General features: G+C 41.0%; 1 protein-coding gene across 7 annotated transcripts in view; it reads left to right on the top strand.

Moving 5' to 3' along the window:
• The window catches only part of yeats2 (YEATS domain containing 2), a 118,311-nt gene that overhangs the window by 34,593 nt on the left and 60,715 nt on the right, over nucleotides 1-23,003 (top strand). For 3 of the 7 annotated variants that reach the window (XM_033031443.1, XM_033031441.1, XM_033031444.1), the window contains exons 14-15: nucleotides 10,432-10,539; nucleotides 21,805-21,975. In XM_033031443.1, the coding sequence (XP_032887334.1) occupies nucleotides 10,432-10,539; nucleotides 21,805-21,975 (279 nt within the window). The remainder of the gene's footprint in view (nucleotides 1-10,431; nucleotides 10,540-21,804; nucleotides 21,976-23,003) is intronic. The other 4 variants (XM_033031446.1, XM_033031445.1, XM_033031447.1 and 1 more) reach the window with 2 other exon arrangements.

The following is a 23,003-nucleotide window of genomic DNA, read 5'->3' as shown; positions in this document are numbered from 1 at the left end:
TCCTGCGCACTAGGGACAATTTACAGAAACCGATTAAGCTACAAACCTGCATGTCTTTGGAATGTGGGAGGAGACCGGATCATTTAAAGAAAATCCACACAGTCACAGGAAGAACGTACACACTCCGTACAGTCAGCATCCGTGGTCAGGATGGAACCCGGTTCTTACCGCTGTAAGGCAGCAACTCTACCGCTGCACCACTGTCAGGGGGGCGTGCAGGGATTAGGAGCTAGAGAGGTGTATTCGCAAAAACAAAGTTAATTTTCCCGTAAAAGACTATTTAAATCAAAGACGATTGTTTTTCCGTGTGCTAATTTCCAAAGTAACTTTTAAGTGGTTCTCTTGTTCCTGAGCAAAAGTGTGTTGTAACTAACTTGGCCTGTGTAATGCCAACAATGTTCCCTATTGACAATATATTTCTAAAAATGTAAACATTCTGAATGTTGGTAATATGAAATTAAAACACAAAATTCTGAAAAGGTTCAGTTGGCCAGGCAGAGTTTGTGAGAGCAAAATTAATGACGGGTGGATTGTTTTTCATCCAACTGGGAAGGATTGGGATGGAAGACAGGAGAGATTAAATGAAGAATTCATCGATAGTACATAAAATAATGTAAAACGTAATGTAGATAATGGAACTGGGGAAGGAAGAAAGCATTAAACTGGAGGAGACATAAATGAAGCAGAATCATTGGTAGATGAAAATTGTCGCAGATGTTTAAAAATAGAAAATACTGCAACTGCTTATTATCTGAAATTGCTGAACTGAATGAATCTGAGGTCCTGCAATGTGTTGCATTAGAAGACAAAGTGCTGTCCCCAGTTGGTTTGAGCCTCGCTAAAACTGCGCAAGAAACATAGCACAGAGTAGGAGTGAAAATCAGAAAACTGCAGACATTGGATATCAGTCACCTTAGAATCCATAGAACTAAAACAATAGCATTCTCTGAGGCACTGACTAAGCAGATGGTTTCTCGCAATTTAATTTTATTTCAGATTTACACTGTTTGTAATAGAGGCATAGAGTTATTCAGCATGGATACAGTCCAGCTCATCCATGCCGACCAAGATACTCCATCCAAGCTAGTTCCATTTGCCTGCCACTGGCCCATTCCTCTACACCTTTCCTATCCATATACCTGTCAAAATGTCTTTCGAATTATCATTTTGTACCTGCCTGAACTACTTCATCTGGCAGCTAGTTCCATATACTCACCAACCCCTGTGAAGTAATTGCCCATCAGGTGCCTATTAAATCATACCACTCTCACCTTAAACCTGTGCCAGGCTTTGCCTCACCCTCACCTCTTGTCCAGCTTTCTCCTCCCATCTCCATCAGTCTGAAAAAAGATCCCAATCTGAAATATTGTCTTTCCATTCCCTCTACAGATGTTGCCTGACACGCTGAGTTCCTCCAGCAGTTTGTTTTTCTGCTCAAGGTTCCAGCATCTGCTGTTTCTTGTGTCTCGATTTGTTACTCCACTGCAAAGATGCCTCCTTTCTGCAATGGGAATTCTATGAGACCTCCTCACACTGGGCCTCCTCTCCGATCACTTCTGCTCTTCAACCATGTTCTGACCCGGACTCCTCACTTGCATCCACCTATCCCTTGCCAGGCTTTGCCCCACTCCCACTTCTCGTTTCCAGCTATCTTATTTTCCTCCACATTTCCTCCACAGATGTTGCTGTCAGGCAGTTCGTTTTTTGCTTAAACCTATGTCCTCTTTTCCCCTACTCTGGGAAAAGGACTGCATTCATCCTATCTATTCCCCTCATTAATTTTATGTACCTCTATGAAATCACCCTATAGCTTCCTGTGTGCCAAGGGATAAAATTCTAGCCTGTTCAACCTTTCCCTGTAATTCAGGCCCTCGAGGCCTGGCAACACCCTTATACATTTTTCCTGTCCTCTTTTCAGCTTAGTTCTGACTGTATCTTTTCCTTCAATCTACCTATTGTACGAGTTTAGCTTGATTAGAGACATACAGCATGGAAACAGGCCATTCGGCCCAACTTCGATTATATTTATGCACAGTATTATCTGATTTGATTGAAACTAAAGATTTCCACTGTACCTCAGTACACATGACAGTAATAAATCTAAAACTAATGTCATCTTTCCTATAGCAGGTTTGACCAAAACTGAACACAATACTCAAGTGCAGCCTCATCAGCTTGGAATTTTTATCTGACTATGGTGCACTGAGTGCGCATGAAGAGGGTGTGAACTAGTCAGTGCACAAAAGCTGTTTCTACCCCAAATAAACTGGACAATTTAAATGTCATAGCCAGTAATGATAAATTTGGCATTAATTTAAATCCACTTTGGTTGTTATAAGTGACAGGATATTTCAAATATTTAAATGCTGGGAACAAAATTTAAAACTCTAAGTTCTCTCTAAGTCTGTTGACCAATATTACTACATGACAACATAAGCATATTTCATAAATACTTAATTGGTTGCAATGTACGTAGAAACATCTGAAGGTGTGAAAATCATTTTGTACATTGTCCTGTCGTCATTTCCAACCAAGTTTACTAAAACAAGTTTTCAGTCATTTTCTCATCATGCATAGGTTAGTCACTGCATTTTCCACTGCCAAAATACTAATTGGTTATGAACAGTTTCGGGACATTCCAAGGTTATGAAATATGCTTTACACGTTTTTTTTCCGAAGGATGAAGCACCGTAAACTAATCAAGATTCCTTTCCAAAATGCAGCTTGGTGATCCTAGTCTGAAAATGCGTGCAGATTTTAGGCAAGAACAGAGTGAAGCTAGAGTATCCGTTACCATGGAACCAGATATTTTATCACAAACTCCCAGATACAAATGCTCCTCCAGATCTTTTAATCCCTAACACGATCTTCTGACTTCCTTGTTCCTCCATTCTCATCTCATGTTATATCTTCAGTGTATCTCTGAATATTCCCTTTCTGACCAGGAAAAGGATTCTGCTTCAACTCCGTATGTTGCCATCAGAATAAACCCAACATATCATGATATTGATTCATTATTGCAACAGCTTTGCCTCCACACACATTTCTTTGCCTACTAGCCCCAACCCTAAATATAATTCTTCAGAATTCCTAATCCACTTTGACGCCTTCCTCTATCCTCTTAACTTCGGTCGATTTTTTTTTTCCAACACAATTTACCAGGAGGATATTTGCCATCTCTGTATTGTCATTTCACCTACTTTGCCCCCCTTCATGCTTACAGAATTTCATTCACAACGGACTGTTCTTAACTTTGTCAATATGCTGGCTGACAAAGTTGCTGCTTGTAGCCAGAATCCTCAAGCTCTAGGTACAAGCACCACTTTGGGTTATATTGGCTAGTGATTTCCATGCCAGTGATGATGTTACATTTTTTGAGAATGTAATTGAGTTTAGAGATACAGCATGGAGGCAGGTCTTTCAGCCCACCAAGTCTGCGCCGACCAGCAATCACCCATATAATAGATCTATCCTACATATATTGGGACCATTTTTTTACAGAAGCCAATTAACCTACGAACCTGCATGTTTTTGGAATGTGGGAGGAAATCCACGCGGTCACAGGGAGAACGTAAAAACTCCATACAAACAGCACCCGTTGTCAGGATTGAACCTGGGTCTCTGGCAGCAACTCTACTGCTGTGCCTCTGTGCCGTTTGTGAAATAATTTTCTACTCCCAAGGAACTCATGAGCTGTTGTTTGCAGCAGGTAGTGTTTAATCAAAGCCCAATGTATTTCATGCACAGTACATCGAATAAGACAAATAGTTGACTAATACAAATTGTGGAATAATTAAACTAGATGAAATGTGTGATAGATAAAAGGATGTAATCAGTGACTTATAAAACTGAATGTAGAAGGAGCCCACGCATTAATAGGTTAAAATAATTATATCCAGTAAAATTACAGGATTTTCAAGTAATGCCATCGTTAGAATGATGGGCAAGCCTCATTCCAAGAGTTGTATTTGAGAGGAAATTCAGGCACTCCTTTAATAATAGAGACTGGCAACTTAAATAACGTAACACTCGCTTGGTACTTTGCTGAAATGGAGCCTGGATTATGTGCACATTTTCCTGACACAGATATGTGACAAGCCAGTGCCAACATAAGAGATGCTGAGGCTAGTTGTTATGCTCCAGCACCATCTGCAAATATTTATTTAACATAAGCTGGGACCTGTAAGCCTCTCTGAAGTTAACCTATTGATTATGTGAACTCGAGTATTGGTGAGCTTTGGAATTTATAAGTGCACAGTTCCATGGATATTACAATGGAATGGTGCACAGCTTTGTTGGGTAACTTCTATCGATACTTTGTAAAGAGAGCGACACACGAGAGTGACGATGCTGGAATCTTGAAAACGTTGCTGGAGGAACTTGGTAGGTCATACAGCACCTGTGGAAGGAAAGTATGTATGATGTTTCGAGTCTGGACACCCTTGCAGTCTGAATGTAGTAGGGAGGAGACAACTGGAGAAGACAGGTAGGAGTGAGACATAGCCTGGCAAGTGCTAGGTGGATGCACATGAGGAGAGGTAGAGGGACGTGAATGGAAAGGGACAGGAGGAAGGAGAAAGAGGAGTGATAAAAGGGAAATAGGGGACTCGGAGATTGGACATGAGTGTATGAAGGAGGGGAAAGGAGCAAGTTGACAGGTGGTGTGGTGATTGGAAGATAGTAGGAAAAATGGAAGCATGCCATGGAACACAGGAAAGAAAGCAGGTGGTAAAGGGAATATAACTTAAGTTGGAGAGTTCAGTGTTATTAATGTTGGGTTGTAAGCTACCCAAGCAGAATATGAGGTGCTGTTCCTCCAGTTTGTGTAAAGCCTCACTCTGGCAATGAAGGATGCCAAGGACAGAAAAGTCAGTATGGGAATGGGATGGGGAGTTAAAATAGTTGGTACCTGGGAGAGCCTTGGCGAACAGAGTTCAATTGTTCAGCAAAATGGTAGCCTAGTCTATGCTTGGTTTCGCTGATGTCAAGGAGGCTACATCGGGAGCACCGAATGCAGTGGACCTACTTTTTTTTAATGTTAGAATGATGTTTTGCCTGAGAACAGGTAGCCATTTAGACATTTCTGTCTTTCTTGCACCAACTTTTATCTGCTAAGACAACGACAGAGTATCTTTCATCACTGATATCAAATGAAACTCTTCCATTTATACCTAAGGAAATGTATACAATTTTGACTGGGTGCTTCAGGTAGAAGATAAGATTACCTCCATATAATAGGACTAGAGACTAATGTCCGTGACCTCTAGGGAATAGTAAAAGCACATTTCCCCCAAATAAAACCACAATCTGTGAGGAAAGGTGACCAAACATCCTCAATACCCGTGCCCTGCAAGGATGTGTTCTCATCCCCTTACTACATTCAGGATTGCTTGGCCAAGTGCTGCTCTAACTTCATTTACAGGTTTGCAGGAGACACCACTGTAATAGGCTGAATCTTGATGGCAAGATGGACTACAAGGAAGGAGATAGAGAGCTATGTAATGTGGCAAGACAATAACTCCTCCTTCATTGTCAGTTATTGTCAGAAGCTAGTTATTGACTTCAGGAAACAGGGTACTGTTAATGCCCCTGCCAGTCTCAATGGTGCCAAAGTGGAGATGGACGAGCACTTCGGGTTCCTTGGTATAAATATCACCAACAACTTGTCCTGAGCCAACCACATTGAAGCTATAGCCAAGAAAGCACACTAATGTTTCTACTTCCTCAGAAGTCTAAAGAGGTTTGGCAGGTCTTCAATGATTCTTACCAACTTCTACGATTGCACCATACAGAATACACTATTGCGATGCATCACAGCCTGGTTTGACAACAGCTTTGCACAAGATCACAAGAAATTGTAAAGAGTTTGGGATGTAGCCCAGTCCATCACACAATGCACTCATTGTGGCTCTTCCACTTTAAAAAAATAATTGCACTTCCACTGTAACTGTAATTATGTAATATTATGTTCTGCACTCTGGTATTTTTCTCTTTGCATTACCTGTAGTACCTGTCTGTTGTTTGTTTTGACTGGTCAGACTACAAACAGTTTTTCACTTTATCAAGATACACGTGACAAAGCAAATGCCATGATTGTACTCCTCTATAGCATGATTCGACTGGATAGCATGCAAACAGAGTTTTTCACTTTTATCATGGTCCGTGCCAATAACAAACCAACAAAAATATCAGACATAATGAACTGCAGATGCTGGAATCTTATGTGGAACACAAAGTACTGGAGTAAAGTGGGTCAGGCAGCATCTCTGGAGGATATAGATAGACAATGTGACCCTTCAGTCTGAAGAAGGGTCTCGACCCAAAACATTGCCTATCCATGTCCCCTATCGATGCAGCCCACCCACCCACAGTTACTCCAGCACTTTGTATTCCATGTAACACTAATAACATTCCTTCATATTTTCCACATGAACAGGCTCATAATTGATGAGTAATCATTTACACAGTAATCCCTGTTTACTATGAAAGATATGAGCCAATAGTCTTTTTCTGCTCTAAATTTCCTATTTAAAGAATTTACCCCTGATTTGTTATTACATTTTCTTTGACAATTCTCTGTCATTTGAATATCTCAAGAGAAATAAATATACAAGGCATTATCATTGGCTGATGGAGTCTATCCAAAGATAGACACAAAATGCTGGAGTAACTCAGTGGGTCAGGCAGCATCTCTGGAGAAAAGGAAGAGGTGATGTTTCGAATTGAGACCCTTCATCAGACTGAGAATCAGGGAAGGGAAAACTAGGTGTATGAGAAGGCAGAACAAAGCAGAACCTGGATTGATGAAATTGGAAAGGTGGAGCCCACAACGGTCCATTGTTGGCTGGGGACGAGGTAATAACGGTGAAATTAGCAAGCGATATATGAATAGAATAGAATAGAATAGTTTTTTTTATTGTCATTGTAACATGAACCATGTACAACGAAATTTAAAAATGTCAGCCAGTCAGTGCACCATTCAAACATTTCTAAAAGCTAACGATACATACAAGGTAAAATATTAAAAAAAGATAAACAACTAAAATAAATATCATGAAAATAGCACGCATAAACACCCAACCCTACATCCTTCTGTCGATTTCACAGTGTACCACAGTCCCTTAGTATGTATCGCCCCTACGTTCCTTGGCGGCTACATTTAGTGCCTTTATAGCAGTGGGGTAAAAACTGTTTTTAAGTCTGTTTGTCCTTGTCCTTGTAGATCTGTACCGTCTGCTGACGGCAACAGTTCAAACAGGGAGTGTCCGGGGTGGGAAATGTCCTTTATAATACTCTGGGATTTTTTGATGCAGCGGGAACTGTGTAAGTCCTCCAAGGTAAGGTAGAGGGCAGCCGACAATCCTCTGGGCGTTGTCAATGGCCCTCTGGAGCGCTTTCCTCTGAGCAGTAGGAATATGTTTGCTGTTCTTCCAATTTGCATGTGAAATTTGTGAAGTATATCCGAACATTAACTCTAAATGAGTGTTAATCTAGGAGCCCCACAGTAGCCAGCATTATTGATTGAAAATCAAATTCAGATCCCTCACACAGTGGACCTTAGTCACAGATTAGTTGGTTGTCTCAGCATTATTCAGGGATAACTCCTTTACGATGCCATAAAGCAATATTTATGAAACCTCTTAATAACTTTCAATATTGACTTTATTCCTGAAAAATTCTGGACATACCAGCTGCAGACAACAGGAAATTTGGAAGACGATAAAACATAATTGGTAGACAGGATTATGGTGAATCCCCAGGACATTTTACAAGTAAACTAACAAGAAGAGAGTAACCAGGGAAAGGTTAGGGCCTCTAATGGACCATAGAGGGAACCTGTGCATGGAGCTGGGTGATGAGTTAAGTGAATACCTGCGTTTCTATTTACTGAGGAAAAGAATGTGGTAGAGGGAGAGATCCGTTGAGGGATGGTGATATTCCTGAACAGTAGCATTAGAAAGCTGCTGAATGTGTTGAGTTGCAGAAAGGTGGATAAATCCCCAGAGCTGCTATGGGAGTGAGGAAGAGATTACTAGCACCTTAACAATTATGTTTGCATCTTGGTCAGCCATGGATAAAGGATCAGATGACTGAAATATAACAATCTTTAAGATCAGTAGGAATAAGCCAATGAGTCCGATGTGAGTGGTAGGGAAACTTTAATAAGATAACTTTAATCCTGCATGATAGGCTCGCCCAGAGATTCGACCCCATGGGATCCAGGGCCAAGTCAATGGGATTCATAATTGTTTGAATAACAGGCAGAGGATGTGGTGGAGATTGGCTTTTTTGATTGGAAGTCTATGACGTGTAGCACAAGGATCATTGCTGGGACCCTTGATATTTGTGATATACATTAATGATTTGGATTTGAATGGATGTGATACATAAGTTTGTAGATGATACAAAAATTCAGTGTATCGTAGGAAATGAAGAAGGTTGTGTAAGGTTACAGCACAATATATCCGAGCGGCTGGAAACTTGCGCCGAGAAAATAAGGGAAGGACATAGACAGTAAATGGTAGGGTCTTGGGGAATATTGATGAACATGGATATCTTGTGGTTCATATCCATAGGTCCCTGAAGATTGTAGCACTGGTGGAGGATAAGGTAGTGAAGAGAGCATTTAGGATTCTTGCCATGGTATGGAATGTAAGAACTTGTATGTTACGTTATAGCTTTATATTAAAAAGACGCAAAGTGCTGGAGTAACTCCGTGGGTCAGGCATCATCTCTGGAGAACATAGAGAGGTGACGTTTCAGTCAGGGCCCTTCTTCAGTCTGCCTTTTTTTCACCAGGACGTTGCCTGGATTGTAGCGTTACAGTGATAAGGAGAGAACCGATGGGCTGGATTTGCTTTCCTTGGAATGGAGAAGGCTAAGGGGGTGACGTGATGGATGTACATAAAATCATGAGGGGGCTAGGTAGGGTCAGATAGGATCTTTATCACATGGTATGGGATATCTAACTTGAGAGGGCATATGTTTAAGGTGAGAGGTAGGAGTTTACACAGATCTGAGGGGAATCTTCTTCACACAGAGAGGAGTTGGAGTCTGGAATACATCAGCTGAGGAAATGGAGGAGGCAGATACTCTCACAACATGCAAAGATGAAAGGCCTATTTTGTGTTGTATGTTATTTTTTATGATACCTTTTATTAGGGAAAAATATCTAAATAATAAGACAGAAATGGATAAAATGCTCAAGAGATAAATGCTGGGAAGAGTGTGGGACGTTTTTTGGTCAGGTTTTTAAGAGATGCGAGCGAGGCGTTGGCAAGATTTTACATGAGGATCTACAACTTTGTGCTTGTTATGACCACTGCTAGGGTATGTGGACATGGTGACGGCATGGAGAATGTCCAATGCTAGAACCAAGACATGTTGAGTGAATGTCGTAGCAAGGGTCAAGGCGAATGCAGGATGTTAATTTGAAGGTGTAACGGGCCCATCATCATAAGCTATCAAGCGTAGGAATTTAGATTGAAAGGAAGGGGTCACAGTAGCTGGCTTGTTGATGGCCTGAAGTTTACATGTGTTCCATGATGTGAGCTTGTTAAAGCAAATTGAAAGAGTTGAAACTGGAGATGACAAAGGCATTGCATAAACATATTTCTGTTGCAGTTGGTATAGCCAATATTTTTTATGGAAACAAAGAAATTCGACACTCCACTTGGAAGTTTATTGTCCCGATGCATTGATGTAGTATGCATGGTTACTTGATGCATACATTGCAGTTCAAAGCAAATTATTTCCTTATATTTCATTAGAATAAAATCAAAGGATGAACGTTGTCAATTTGATGAAGCTGACGTTATAAAATAATTGAACACTGAAATTAAAACAGAGTATACAGCTCAGGCATCTGTGGAGATAACAAGAGATTGATCTGAAATATTATCCCTATTCCCCCTCCCCCATCTCCACCACCTCCATCACCCAGTGATGTCTGACATGCTGAGTATTTTCTGGCTTTCATTTCAAACTTCTAATTTATTTGTTGTTAGTTTACCTTAGGAACAGCAATAATTTTTACTGACATAAATTTTCCTTCCCTTACATTGAATGTCCACTGTTGCTTCTCATGAGCCTGAGGCCTGTTTCCCCAAGGTCAGTGAAAACGACAGATTTGTTGTGGGTTGGAAGATAAATTTGATATGTCTATCTGCAAGCACTGGCCCAGCTCTTACTGCAGTGTAGCTGACAAAAGAAACTGCAGATGCTGGAAGCTTGATCAAAACACAAAGTGCAGGAGAAATTTAACAGGTCAGGCAGCATCTATGGAGGGAATAGACAGGTGACGTTTTGGGTCAGGGCTCTTCTTCAGACTTCTTGTAGTGTGACTCAACTTCTTTCCCTTTAATAAATCTGGGTAAAGGATCAGGTGTTCCCAGTGAGAGGTCTGTAGACTGAATCTGCATTTTTTTTTAGCAGGAAGATGCACTTTTTGCAGCTATGCCCCCATTGTGCCCCATTGGAAGTCATCCCAAGGTTCAGAGCCCTAAACCTGTGACCGGGGGTCTTGGTGCCTTCACCAAGGTAAGAGTTGGAATCCTCTGCTTTCATTGACTTTTCACGAGGTCCTATAATTTAAAATCCTGCCTTTGGTTTTACAGCTCTTATTAATGTTGATATTACACAGGTTTCAATTAGTATTGGCCCAGGTTGATATATCAGAAGTCTTCATTGTGTGTATAGCCTAGCAACCAAATGGGAATAAGGAAGCTTTTTAGAAAATATATCTAATTTTGAAATGCAAGAAAATAAATCTGAAGAAAATACTCATGGATTCAGACCAGTAATCTGAATATAGATTTTTTAAAACCAAAGCTGGTTTCCAAATATATACTGATTTAAATTTGGGTGGCACGATGATGTATAGGATTCACCCCAAATAATGGTAACAGTACCAAGTCATGAAATATGGGCCTGGTGTGTTATGCTTGACCATTATTCCTGGCAGTCATGCTACTGTGCTGGAGTGTTTGTTTGGGGCGGTACCTTGTTCTGTGGCTGCGAAAAGTGCTATATAAATGAAAATATTTCTATCTTTCCCCTCTGCAATGTTGTCCTTGAATTGCTATTGGGGCCTCTTCTTTACAAATATTTTTACAACTCCTCACCTTCAAGGACACTTGGAGCAGTGTGCTCCACGGCATTCTGAAAGTCGGGTGCTTCTGAAATAGACATTGGACAACCTCTAACAATCTGCAGTGTAGGTTGGCTCTGAATATCACGGGCTCCAGGCGAAAGCTGGACAAATTAAGTTGATGTATAAATTGGCCAAGACCTAATTGGATGGTGGGACATACTACAGCTTTGAGGGATAGAATGGTCTTCTTATGTTCATCTTTCTCAGGTGCTGTGAGCGAAGAGACTAATTGCAACCTAGTTCCCACATTCTGTAAATAAATCTTTCCTAGGTTAAGTGGTGTGTAGTCATCTATGAGGTTGGAATTTTGATATTAATTCCATGCCAAATGCTTACATTCATAAACGCCTCCCTCTCCTTTAGGCAGGAGTCCCCCAGTTTCCCATGAATAAGATTGAGAGAGTAGGATTTATGCATCAAGGACAAAGACATTGGATAGAAAGAGACTGCTCCAATTTTCTATAGTTATTGCCACTGGGATGAGTATTAGCAGAGCATTTACACAAGAAAACGAACTCTGACATGGGAGCTGACAAGTATTCCCTTGTTTTGCGCTTGCCCTTGCCTATACCCTTGCATGCTATTGTCATCAGCTTTACACTGCTGTATAGAAACATAATAAAACAATGGACCCATTCATGCAAACTTTATTGTGATTAACTGGCTACATACCTGAATAATATCCTTTTATAATGGACCTCCTTGAAGAATGGATTGTTTGAGCTGAGAGATGAATATCTTTGGTGTAATAGAAACTTATTTTTTGCTTTTAACTCCATACAGTTGACTAAAGAGAGAATGTAAATATCATTAGTATGCTATTCTGCAGGAAAGTTGGGTCTTCTGAAGCTGTAGAGGACTGGAAGTGTTCCTGACGGTGTGATTACCTGTCATTCTTGTGTTTGCTGGTCAACATTTAGTTTTCTCATAATCATCTTGTTCTTATATGTCTCCAAGGTTCCTATCATAGTCAGTCCACAAAGGCACTTTTTTTGTAAACAAATGGAATTCTATTACTAAACCTTGCCACATCTTTGTCCTATAAATTGTTTATTCAACAATTATTCAATAAGTGGTACTTATTGTAGCGGCAGATTTTTATATCGTTCAAGAGATTACCCCCTCTAGCTGCTAAGTGGGCTACATGGTTAAGGGGAATGTCGTTATACGCATGTGAGCTCTCCATCGGGGACCTTCAGCTTCTTCACAGAATCTTCATAACACAGTCTTTTGATTAATAAATTCTTTATTGTTGATGAAAAACAATAGGGTATACATCCAAACGTCTTCCGACTCGTACACTATAATCTTTAACGAACTCCAGCTTATTGCATTAAACGTTAGAAAACTCCTTGTGTGTCCGTTACACTTCGCATGGTCAAAGAGGATGCCTTACTCACGCTGGTTCAAAACTAAACTAAAAACTAAGCTTCTGCGCAAGAAACTTAGCTCCAAACACGCCCTAAAATACGTCATAATTCCTACCCACAATATAACAGGCGGTCTAAAATGACACAATGACACACAAAACAAGCCAAATGGCCACTACACTTATCTCATTTTGTCCTAAAATGTTCGTGCAGTCTACTAACCCGTAAAGCTTGTTGGTGCTGTTTATGGGAATGCAGTAGTTTTTGAGAGTGAGTTGCTTTTTTTTGATCTCATAGTGGGATAACATGGTTGGTGAATAGGATTCCAATGATGCTTTTGTCCAGATGGATTGTAGAGGTGCATTCATGATACATGGGGTACGTTGATGTTTGGGCTGATAAGATAGTCAAGGCACTGCAGTAATGTCATGGTAAAATAAAAATTAGCGAATATTCAACGTGCTTAACAGCTATTTTTTAAAGAGGGACAACCAATTCACATTGAATTGCTCATGCTTTACTTGTAACACGACAGGAAGTGTCCTCATTAGTAGAGCATTGCATCTTCAGCAAACCTGATAACCTTAGCAGCTGTTCTAACAGTGGCATTGGAAAAGAGGATAGATGCCCAAGTTGATAGCATATCCACAACCTGAAATGAATTTATTATGCTGAATTTCAATTTTTAATTTTGCCTTTTTTTCTACTTCACCGCAAACTTGCACTGAATATGCAAATGCAGAAACTGGTCACACATTTTATGTCTGTCTTTGGTTTAAACCAGCATCTGCAGTTCCTCCCTACACACACAATACAGTGCCCTACATAATGTTTGCTTGCTAACCAATCTTCTGCATGGAACTTTACACTTACAGCTTTCTGAAAATCCAAATACACTTCATTGAAGTATTTATATTCCCGATGAGCCTCCTCACATTACTCTTCCACTAACTATATCAGGCTAATCTTTCGCTCATTTTTCTAGCACATACTTGGAAAGCTTCCTTTTAAAGTCTTATTTGATCACTATTGCACATGGTCCAGGCAATTTTATTGTCTCATCCAAATCCCATGAGAATTTGGACAATGAATGTTGATCTACGGGTTATATGGATTGAGGGTTCACAATTGACGAAAGTTCTCTCGTGACTTAATGTTGTAAGCATTTTCAAGCAAAAACTGAATGTTATAATCAGAACTGCAGACAGAGAACATTGGTTGATTTTTCTTCTGCCCAGATGGAGCAGCCTGTTCCATTGCTGCACTTGCTGAGATCAACTGCTGATTGAAGATTGAGGCGTGAACCTTCTCACCTGCATGCTTTTTGTAAAACTGAAGTGATAGATTCACCAATGAAGACGTGTGGGGAAAAAAAGCTTCAGTTATGACAACCAAAACATGCAATATTCCTATTATGGAATAATGAGTGGTTGCATGTTGTCATACGCCTTACTGGACATCAAACTTAAAAAAAGTGTAGAGGGGCTGTCCTACTGCAGCGACCTAATCCGCGAGTTCAGGTGAGTTTGCCCTCGACTCACACTCGCAGCATGGTCGACACAAGGTCCTAGGAGGTCTTTGTAACTCTCCTTCATGCTCGAGAGTAGTCCCCGCATACTCGAGGCCTTAGCTAGGTCGGGGCTTATTTTTCAACATGTTGAAAAATGTCCACGAGTAAAAAAAGGTCGCCATGGAAAAAGTAGATACTTTTTTTACTCGTAGTTTTAGTCGAAGTAGGTCGTAGTCGGTCGGCATGTTATTCGTAGGTAATCGAGGGTAGTCTAAGGTAATCGAAGGTAGTCGTAGATAGTTTTCAACATAGTCGAAGGGAGATCGAAGGAGGTCTTCTTCACTCTCCACTATTCGGTGTCCAGTTTTCCTGAAGCTAGTCGAAGCTAGTCTTCAACATAGTCGAAGGAGGTCTTCAACAAGACATTTTTTTTAAACTTGCCAATTAGGTCGCCACAGTGGGACAGCCCCTTAGCACTGGAACAGGCCCTTCGGGCAAATTGAGAACTGTGTAAACAGACAGACCCAATATATCCAACCCAAGGACTGTTTCTAGGACAGTGCATTGGCATGCCAACAATCTTCTTGTATCTCGTTTCTGGTTCAGTGAACTGTGACTTTAGTTCATCTCACGTTTGACGCCACATAATGTTTTATGTCAGTGAACCTCCAGAGGCAGATTGGAAACGCTCCTCCATGGAATTTATTTTACGTGGTCGTAACGATCGAGGCAGACAATTTTGGAACAATATAGGGAAATATTTTTTTATGGGTCGTGAAAATTTAGAATTTTCTGCATGACATGATTGTGTTACATTAACTGGAATTTTGAAACTGATGAGCATTTTATGAAGCAACAGTATCAAGGGATATGAAATTAAGTTCATAAAACAGAAGTACTAATCATACGTGATGTGGAATGGAAGTTGAGGTTGAAGACACTCAGTGGCAGACCCAAGTTATTCTGTATGTATTTAGATGCTCCTGAGGAAAGAAGGTGTATTTATACAGCGATTGTTGCAGATTGAGTGTTAAACTGACTTTTCAGTATTTATTAAGGTGAGGTACAAGACCAGGAAAGTGGAAAAAGTTGAGTGGTTATGGGCCTGTCCCACATAGGCGATTTTTTAGGTGATTGCAGGAGACTATGCAGTCGCCACATGGTCGCTACATGTTCGCGGGTGGTTGCCAGGGAGTCGCCTTCATGGTCGTGAGGAGTTCCCGCATTCTGGGAACTAGTCGCGGCCTCATTATGGTCCACGTGAATTTTTCAACATGTTGAAAAATTAGCGGCGACTAGAATGAAGCCGCCTTGGAGAGTAGCGAGAATTCTAGAGCTGTAGGTGGGTCGGCAGGAGATCCTAGTGGGTTTCCAGGAAATCGGAGGTTCTCGGAGGATCTTGTAGGTTGGAACCAGTGCTGACCGATGAATATCATTGGCTCATTGGGAAAAAAATGGTAAGCAGTAGTTTTCAGAACCAATGATAACCGACCGGTAATGTTAAATGTCCGCCGAGCTTCACAGCCGTGGGCTTCTTAAAAGTTGGCCCCACTCCTTCTCCCCCCCCCCCCCCCCACTCCTCCCCCCCCCCCCCCCTCTTTTAAAGGACACTGTTCACTGCTTTAGCTGTCTTTTTACAGCGCCAACCTTCCTGGTCATCGCGGTGTGTGTCTGTATCGCCTAGGCTCTGCACCATGTGAGTTTTTTAGACATGGCAAGCGGGGGGTGCGCTGTCTAAAAAATTCACACGGGCTGGTGAAGGAAGCGATGTGTTTGTGCGTGTGTGTTCCACGCTGACAGTCGCCGTTCCAGTTCCCAGTTTTTTAGGCGACTGCCGGCAACTTGACAGTCGCGGCAGTCCGCTGAAAAATCGCCTAAGTGGGACAGGCCCATTAGATTGCATGTAAGGATTCTCTCTATCTCACTGTGGCCTTAATAAGATCAATACCACCCTCCCCCCTGAGAAATATAGAGCAGTACGTTAATTTGTCCAGTGATTCCTCTGATGCTGTAGTGGGAGATAACTGATTTAACACCCTGGTAGCAGGTTCCCATGATTGCATCCAAGCAACGATGGGTATCCCTGCACTTACAGAGGAAATCTGGCACTTCGAGGGTTAATTTTCATGTTTATATTGTGAAAACAAGTTGGAATTAAAGCCATGTGGACGATTGCAAAGCTGTAAGTATGAGAGCTCAACCTTCTGGTGGTGTTTAGTAGTGGAGTTTGGAAAGCCGAGCTCATAAACAACGTTGTAGATTTATTGTTATTGGTAACTAACGTTACGTCAGTAACATATCATTACCATGTCTATACTTGTTTATGTTTTGTTTCTCTGGAAAGTTATTTTCATCGAAGCTGTTTTATCTTCTCATGCTCGCTTTGAATTTGTGGGCAATCTATCTGTGTATATATATATAATTAAATTCACTGGATATCATGCAGCAACTGACTTCAGATTTTGATTACATCAAAGTCTAGATTTTTTCTTTTATATATCCGTAGATTAAGTGTATTATCACATTTCCTTAGAATGATAGTTTTACAATCCTCCTGTGCAAGAAATCTGCATTATTTATTTATTGTTATCTTGCTACTTATTCCTGATTCAATACTTACTTCATAATTGGTTTCATGCTACCAACTAGCTTGCATTGCACCATTTATTCACAGTGGTGTTCAAAATTCATATTATTTAATATTTCATGTATTCCATAAATAAAACTTTGACACCACTTGGTTCTTCAGAGGACTTCAATGATTCACTTCTGATACCATAGTTTTCCAGATCTAAGTTTGCTGCCTGCTTTCCACTTGAACCAAACATAATATGACCCAGAAAGTACATTATAGCTCCATTTATAATCTAATTATATTACACTCATCCAATCTATCTAGAGTTATCTATTGGTATGGCTGTAATGTTATAATCCCTCTTTTAACTTGTCTGGCCTCACTGTTGCATACCAAGCCAAAATTAGCAGCAGTTGGCAGTTTTTGAGTGTTTTGTTCTGTTTTCTAAAGTACAAATTTGGACCCTGTTTCTCACATGACCTCGCTATTACCCAGGTTGTGAACACCTCATCCAAGCCTCCCTCTAAACTGCGCTCACAACAGAATGCCTCTCAACCCGGGTGCCCTGTTTATTTGGAATCAAACTTTTCAGTGAGAGTTGGGAGATACCACTGCAGGGCCTGATGACAAAGGCATGATTTAGGTGCTGCCCAGAACTGTAAAGTATGGCAGATTCCATTCCTGAGCACCAAGCCAGACTTGTCATGCTTCTTCAATGATCACAACTTGCATTATCTAACTTGTCTAACTCATCACATACTAACGTCAGGACTAACGTCTGACGTCAGGACTTGGGCATTCATGATTCAGCACCAACCCATCTTATTCAACTGAAGCAATGGATATAATTCAGGAATTAGGGTGACTGGCTCCAGCCTCAAAGCGGAAAGGTCCTTGTATAATTACCATAATATTGCAGATCCATATCTTGTATTCCAACCTTGGCTGCATAGGCTTCTTGAGTGTGCAGCCTCTGTTGTAGAGGTGGCAAAGGGAGTTTCTACTGAGTAATGGCAGAGATTTTTTTCATTGTCTTTTTTTTGTTTTGGTGAAACGATGAGTGATCATTGATTATGTTTTAACAATGTGAAAAGAGGGGTGTGTATCATTATTTTGTTTTTATATTGTGATGTACACTCCTATTATAGCTAAAGGGCAATCCAATGATCATGACACAGTTGCATAGCTAGTGGAGTTGCTGCCTCATAGATTCCATCCTGCCCTTGGGTGTTCTCGAGTGGAGTCTGCATGTTCTTTCCTCCAGGTGTTTCGCTTTCCTCCTACATTCCAAAAATGTGTGAGTAGGTAAATGAATTGGCTATAAATATAGATTGGCCTTTATGTGGGTGAATGGTATACACTGGGGTGGAGTTATGGAGAATAAAAATGAGATTTATGTCATATCAGTGTGGATTAGATGGACCGAGTAGTAAGTAAGTAAGTAAGTAAGTTTTATTTATATAGCACGTTTTAAGTCAACTAGCATTGACACCAAAGTGCTTTACATAAAATAGATAATACATTTCCATACAAACCATAGAAAAAGGTTAAAAAAATAAAGAAAATGGACACAACACATTATAGAGTTCAACACAAACGTCCCCCCACAGCAGAATCAAAAATTTCCACTGTGGGGAAAGGCACCAGAAAGATAAGTCCTCTTCCTCTGTGAAACACCCGAGGTCAGGGCCCATTTGTGGCCTTGCAGCCAGTCCGATGAGTAGTTTGTTTCTCTGCTGTATATCTCTATTAAACTTATCACACACAGTCACAGGAAATTTTATTTTCTTAATTTGTGATGAGAGGGGAGAATTTATAGTTTCAATTTTTTTCACTTCTAATTCGTCGCTTTTTGGTCACTTCTTCTGTTCTGAGGCTCATGAAACCAATGTGGAACCACAGACATTTGGTGGTAGATCCGTGCGCTCCTAGAGCAAGAACTCCTCACTCTCATCCCAATCTCAATGATGCTTCTCCACGTTGAGCATTCTTTTATCAGAGATTGTGGAATATTTCATTTCTTCGAGGAGGCTTTGGATGGCACTACGGTGCAGTTCCAGAGACGTGATTTAATCTTAAAATATTTTACCATCCCCCACTTGTTTATCGCTAGCTACTGAGCTGGGAATATAATATCAGGTTTTGGAGTCTGGTAAGGGGCATTTGGTTGATGTAGCTTGCCCTACATGGTTACTGGGTATAACGAGGGCCTCAATGCTATGAATATTGGCCTAGGTCAGGAATCAGACATTGGATTTGCTTGAAGATAGACACAAAAAGCTGGAATACTTGCCCTTCTGGTGAATTTGGAGAACTTTGCAGAGATTGTATTGGTGCTATTTTACTAGGCAGCTGCTGTTGGTAATCCAGGACTCAGAAGCATACACGAGAATAGGGATTATTGCCCAGGGCAACATGAGTTGTGTGCCATGTCTGAAGTCTAATCTTCAAATGTCCAAGGACTACGTTTGTGGATTTCTTCAAGGATGCCTGCCTTTGCTGAGCTCACCAGATATGGGAATTAATCTGAGTTTTACAGCGTCTCATCTTGAAAATTTATCGTTAGAACAAAAGGGTCGGGTTGGTAGCGGATGTTTGTCTTGAGAATATTGAATGTGAGACCTATCCATCATATACTCTCATTAACCAAATAATAATGTCATTGAATCATACAGCATAGATGTGGGCCTCATGGCCCATCATATGTGTGCTGACCATCAAGAACCTATCTATACTAATCCCATATACCAGACCCGAAATGTCACCTAGACGCTCAACAGAGATGCTGCCTGGCCCGCTGATTCACTCCAGCACTTTGTGTTCATTTACTGGAACTTGGTCAGCACCCTACTTTGCCATGGTGATTCAGGTGCTTGTGCAGATGTTTTTTAATTGTTATTGAGAGTCCATGTCTCCATCACCTTCTCAGGCAGTGTGATCCAAATTGCAACCACCCTCTGCGTTTAAAGAAAATCTTCCTCTGATCGTTTTATGCCTCATAATCCTGACATTAAACCTTTGCCTTCTTCCATGGGAATTATTATTGATAACTTTTTTTCTCCTCATACTGTCTATCCTGTTCTGGAATATCTTGGAGCTCAGTCTCCGAGACTCTGCAGATGCACACCATAGCTCAGCCACTGAGGTTTGATTCCAAAGTGTATTTGGCATAAATTTTGAAGATTAGCTCCATTTCCGGGGGAAAGGTGTTAGATGTAAGGTGCAACATTCCGGCAAAAGCGATTGAGAAAAATATTGCCGCTGCCTTGGTTTGATACTGGACTTCACTGGGGACAGTTATGTTGTAGACCCATTGGTTAATATCATGGCTTCAGAGCAGAGGTAAGATTGAGATGAATGTCTGGGACCAGTCATATTTGAGGAGTGTGTGTGTCACAGTTTTCACAGGTAGTAGAGTCAAAAAAGCTTTGGTTAGGTTGGAACAAGCCTTATTGTGTGGTGAAGATAATGTCCACAATGCCTCTGAACAAATGACATCCACATATCCATGACATACACATCTTCTTCAGAATTATAAAAGTCATCTATGACCCCAAATATCGACAGTTCCTTTCCCCTCAAAGATGCTGCTTGACCCATTGAATTAATCCAATAGATAGTTTATTGCTTTTTTAGCACCATCGATTTCAACAAACTTTTTTCCCTTTGAAATAAATTTTTTTGAAAATCAAGGCAGCTTCACCCACAGCCTTGCCTTCATGCTAAGGCTTTTGACCTAAAGATACAAAGTGCTGGAGTAACTCAGCGAGCCAGACAGCATCTCTGGAAAATATGGATAGGTGACCTTTTGGGTCGGGACCCTTCTTCAGACTGTGGGACCTACAGTCTGAAGATGGGTCCTGACCCAAAATGTTACCTGTTCGTGTCCTCTAGAGATTCCGTCTGATCCGCTGAGTTATTTCAGCACATTGTGTCTTTTTTTTGTGTACCAGCATGTGCAGTTCCTGTGTCTCCGAGTTTTTAGACCATAATACACAGAAGCAGAATTAGGTCATTGATGCAAATATTGGATAAAAATACATTTTGCCGTTTGCTTGTTTCCTGTTATTGTTTCTTGTCTGGTCTAACTATCTTGCCCCATACTCTCTTGCTTTTTAATATATCATAAAGGCTCTTGTTTGTTTCGTTATTACATGCCAGATTTTTCTCATTGGCAATTTTCTGCCACTCAATTAACTGTTTTAAGTCTTTCATGACTGGTTTCCAAAACAAAATGTTGAGTCCTCTGGTCTACCACTAGTTTTTGCCATTTTCTATCCTTGAGCTTTTGTTTTAATACTTTCCTGGATCTTCTTTGTTAACCACATAAGGTTCATCTTTCTGTTTGATTTCCTCTTTCTAAATGGGATACATTTCTGCAGAGAATTAAGAATTAGCTGTACTGCACATGTCAACCTTTCCTTCAGCCATTTTCCCTGTCCACTGTTGCTATGTGTGAAGTTGGGGATGCTGCTTTCTGGACCAGTGCTATTCAGCCGAAAGATATATCTGACATTTTACCAAGTTGTGATTGCTATTCCCCAGGCTCCTTAACTGAACAATTTCTCATTGAGCCCACTTCTTACATGAGACCTGATATAAAATGGCCATTTCTTTTTTCATTGACCAATAGGCTGATTAGTATTTACCACTAGAGTTGTGGGAGTTGAGTTGTGACTGGCATAAATTGATCAGTAGCTTAAATTACTTACCTACTTACTGCCTATTATGCCTCCTGGCATGTAGGGTAGCAACGAAGGTCTTCCACTCAGTAGGGTTGATTCCTTCAGTTGCTGTTTCTGTAACGAGACAGGGTTGTTAGCCCTGTGCTCAACCCCCAACTTGGAGGACCAGTGGATTGCTCTTCGTCTCGCCTCTACCCTTCGACCTGTCCAGCATGAGAGACCCTAACAGGAGACAAATCTCCTGCTAGCATAGCTCTAGGGGTCACTGAGACACACAAGCTCCCCGACCACGACAAGGTTGCAATCCAGCAGGGAGAGTAGCTTAAATGGTTAGGGATAATTACTGATACTTTAACAATATGAAGGCTAGGGGCTACTTTGGCCAAAAACTAGTAAACTAGCAAAGCTTGCAAGCCTCATTGGAAGTTTATTTCAACAGTGAAAATATTTGCCTTGTTTTCTCTTGATGTGGCATGTTGGAGTATATTTCATAAATATCTTGTCCTTCCCAGGTTATCATCAAACAAGAACAAGGAGAAGTAGTGGCACAGCAGTCAGGGGTCTCATCTGGGCCCACACAGCAGGCTGTGCAGCAGTTTGTGACAGTGAAAGGTGGCCAGGTCATTGCTGTCTCCCCACAAAAGCACAGCAGCAGCATTGGAGCAGGAGGCACTCAGACTAAGGTACATTCTTGAAGACAGTGGAGCGGTAATGAGCTGACTGTCATGTAACGCTTGACGGGCATGGCGAGAATAAAGTTAGACACCGAGCTATCTAACTGAGGGTCGGCACTCTTGGGAATGCCAAATCACCCGTGCTGACATGTTGTTTTAGTCATCACATGCTGAGCTTGGAATATTATTTTGTTCCAAACAATAGGCAGCTGTAAAAGAACAATTATCAAACAGTAATATCAACACTTATCTGAATAAATATACATCCTTTAGACCTTTTTTTCTCTGAGGTTCACCCCACACCAAGTTCATAAATTGTTCTATTGGAGTTGATCTCCATTTGTAGCCTTTTCAAATCAAGCTTGTAAGTAGGAGGGTTTAGTAATGGTCAGGAACATTTTTGTAGGTGGTTTGATTGTTGAACACATTTCAATTGTGATCTAATGCACCCCACACATTTCTTCAGATTAGAAATATTTCCGACATGCTCAACAATCTTCCTTCTCTCTCAATCCCAATGCAGGGTTTCTACCCAAAATGTCAAAGATTCCTTTGCCCTTAGATGCGGTTGGGCCCAAGGAGTTCCTCTCGCAGATTGTTTGTTGCTCCAGATTCCAGCATCTGTAGTCTCTTGTGTCTCAATTGGAAACTTTGCAAACTTCCTTGCTTCATGGTCTCTTGGTGAGACCACACCTGGAGTATTGCGTACAGTTTTGGTCTCCTAATCTGAGGAAAGACATTCTTGCCGTAGAGGGAGTACAGAGAAGGTTCACCAGACTGATTCCTGGGATGTCAGGACTTTCATATGAAGAAAGACTGGATAGACTCGGCTTGTACTCGCTAGAATTTAGAAGATTGAGGGGGGATCTTATAGAAACTTACAAAATTCTTAAGGGGTTGGACAGGCTAGATGCAGGAAGATTGTTCCCGATGTTGGGGAAGTCCAGAACAAGGGGTCACAGTTTAAGGATAAGGGGGAAATCTTTTAGGACCGAGATGAGAAAAACAGAGCTGAATCTCTGGAATTCTCTGCCACA

This window comes from Amblyraja radiata, chromosome 13 (genome assembly GCF_010909765.2).
Source record: "Amblyraja radiata isolate CabotCenter1 chromosome 13, sAmbRad1.1.pri, whole genome shotgun sequence".
NCBI lineage: Eukaryota > Metazoa > Chordata > Chondrichthyes > Rajiformes > Rajidae > Amblyraja > Amblyraja radiata.
This window is presented reverse-complemented; position numbering and strand designations above follow the sequence as displayed.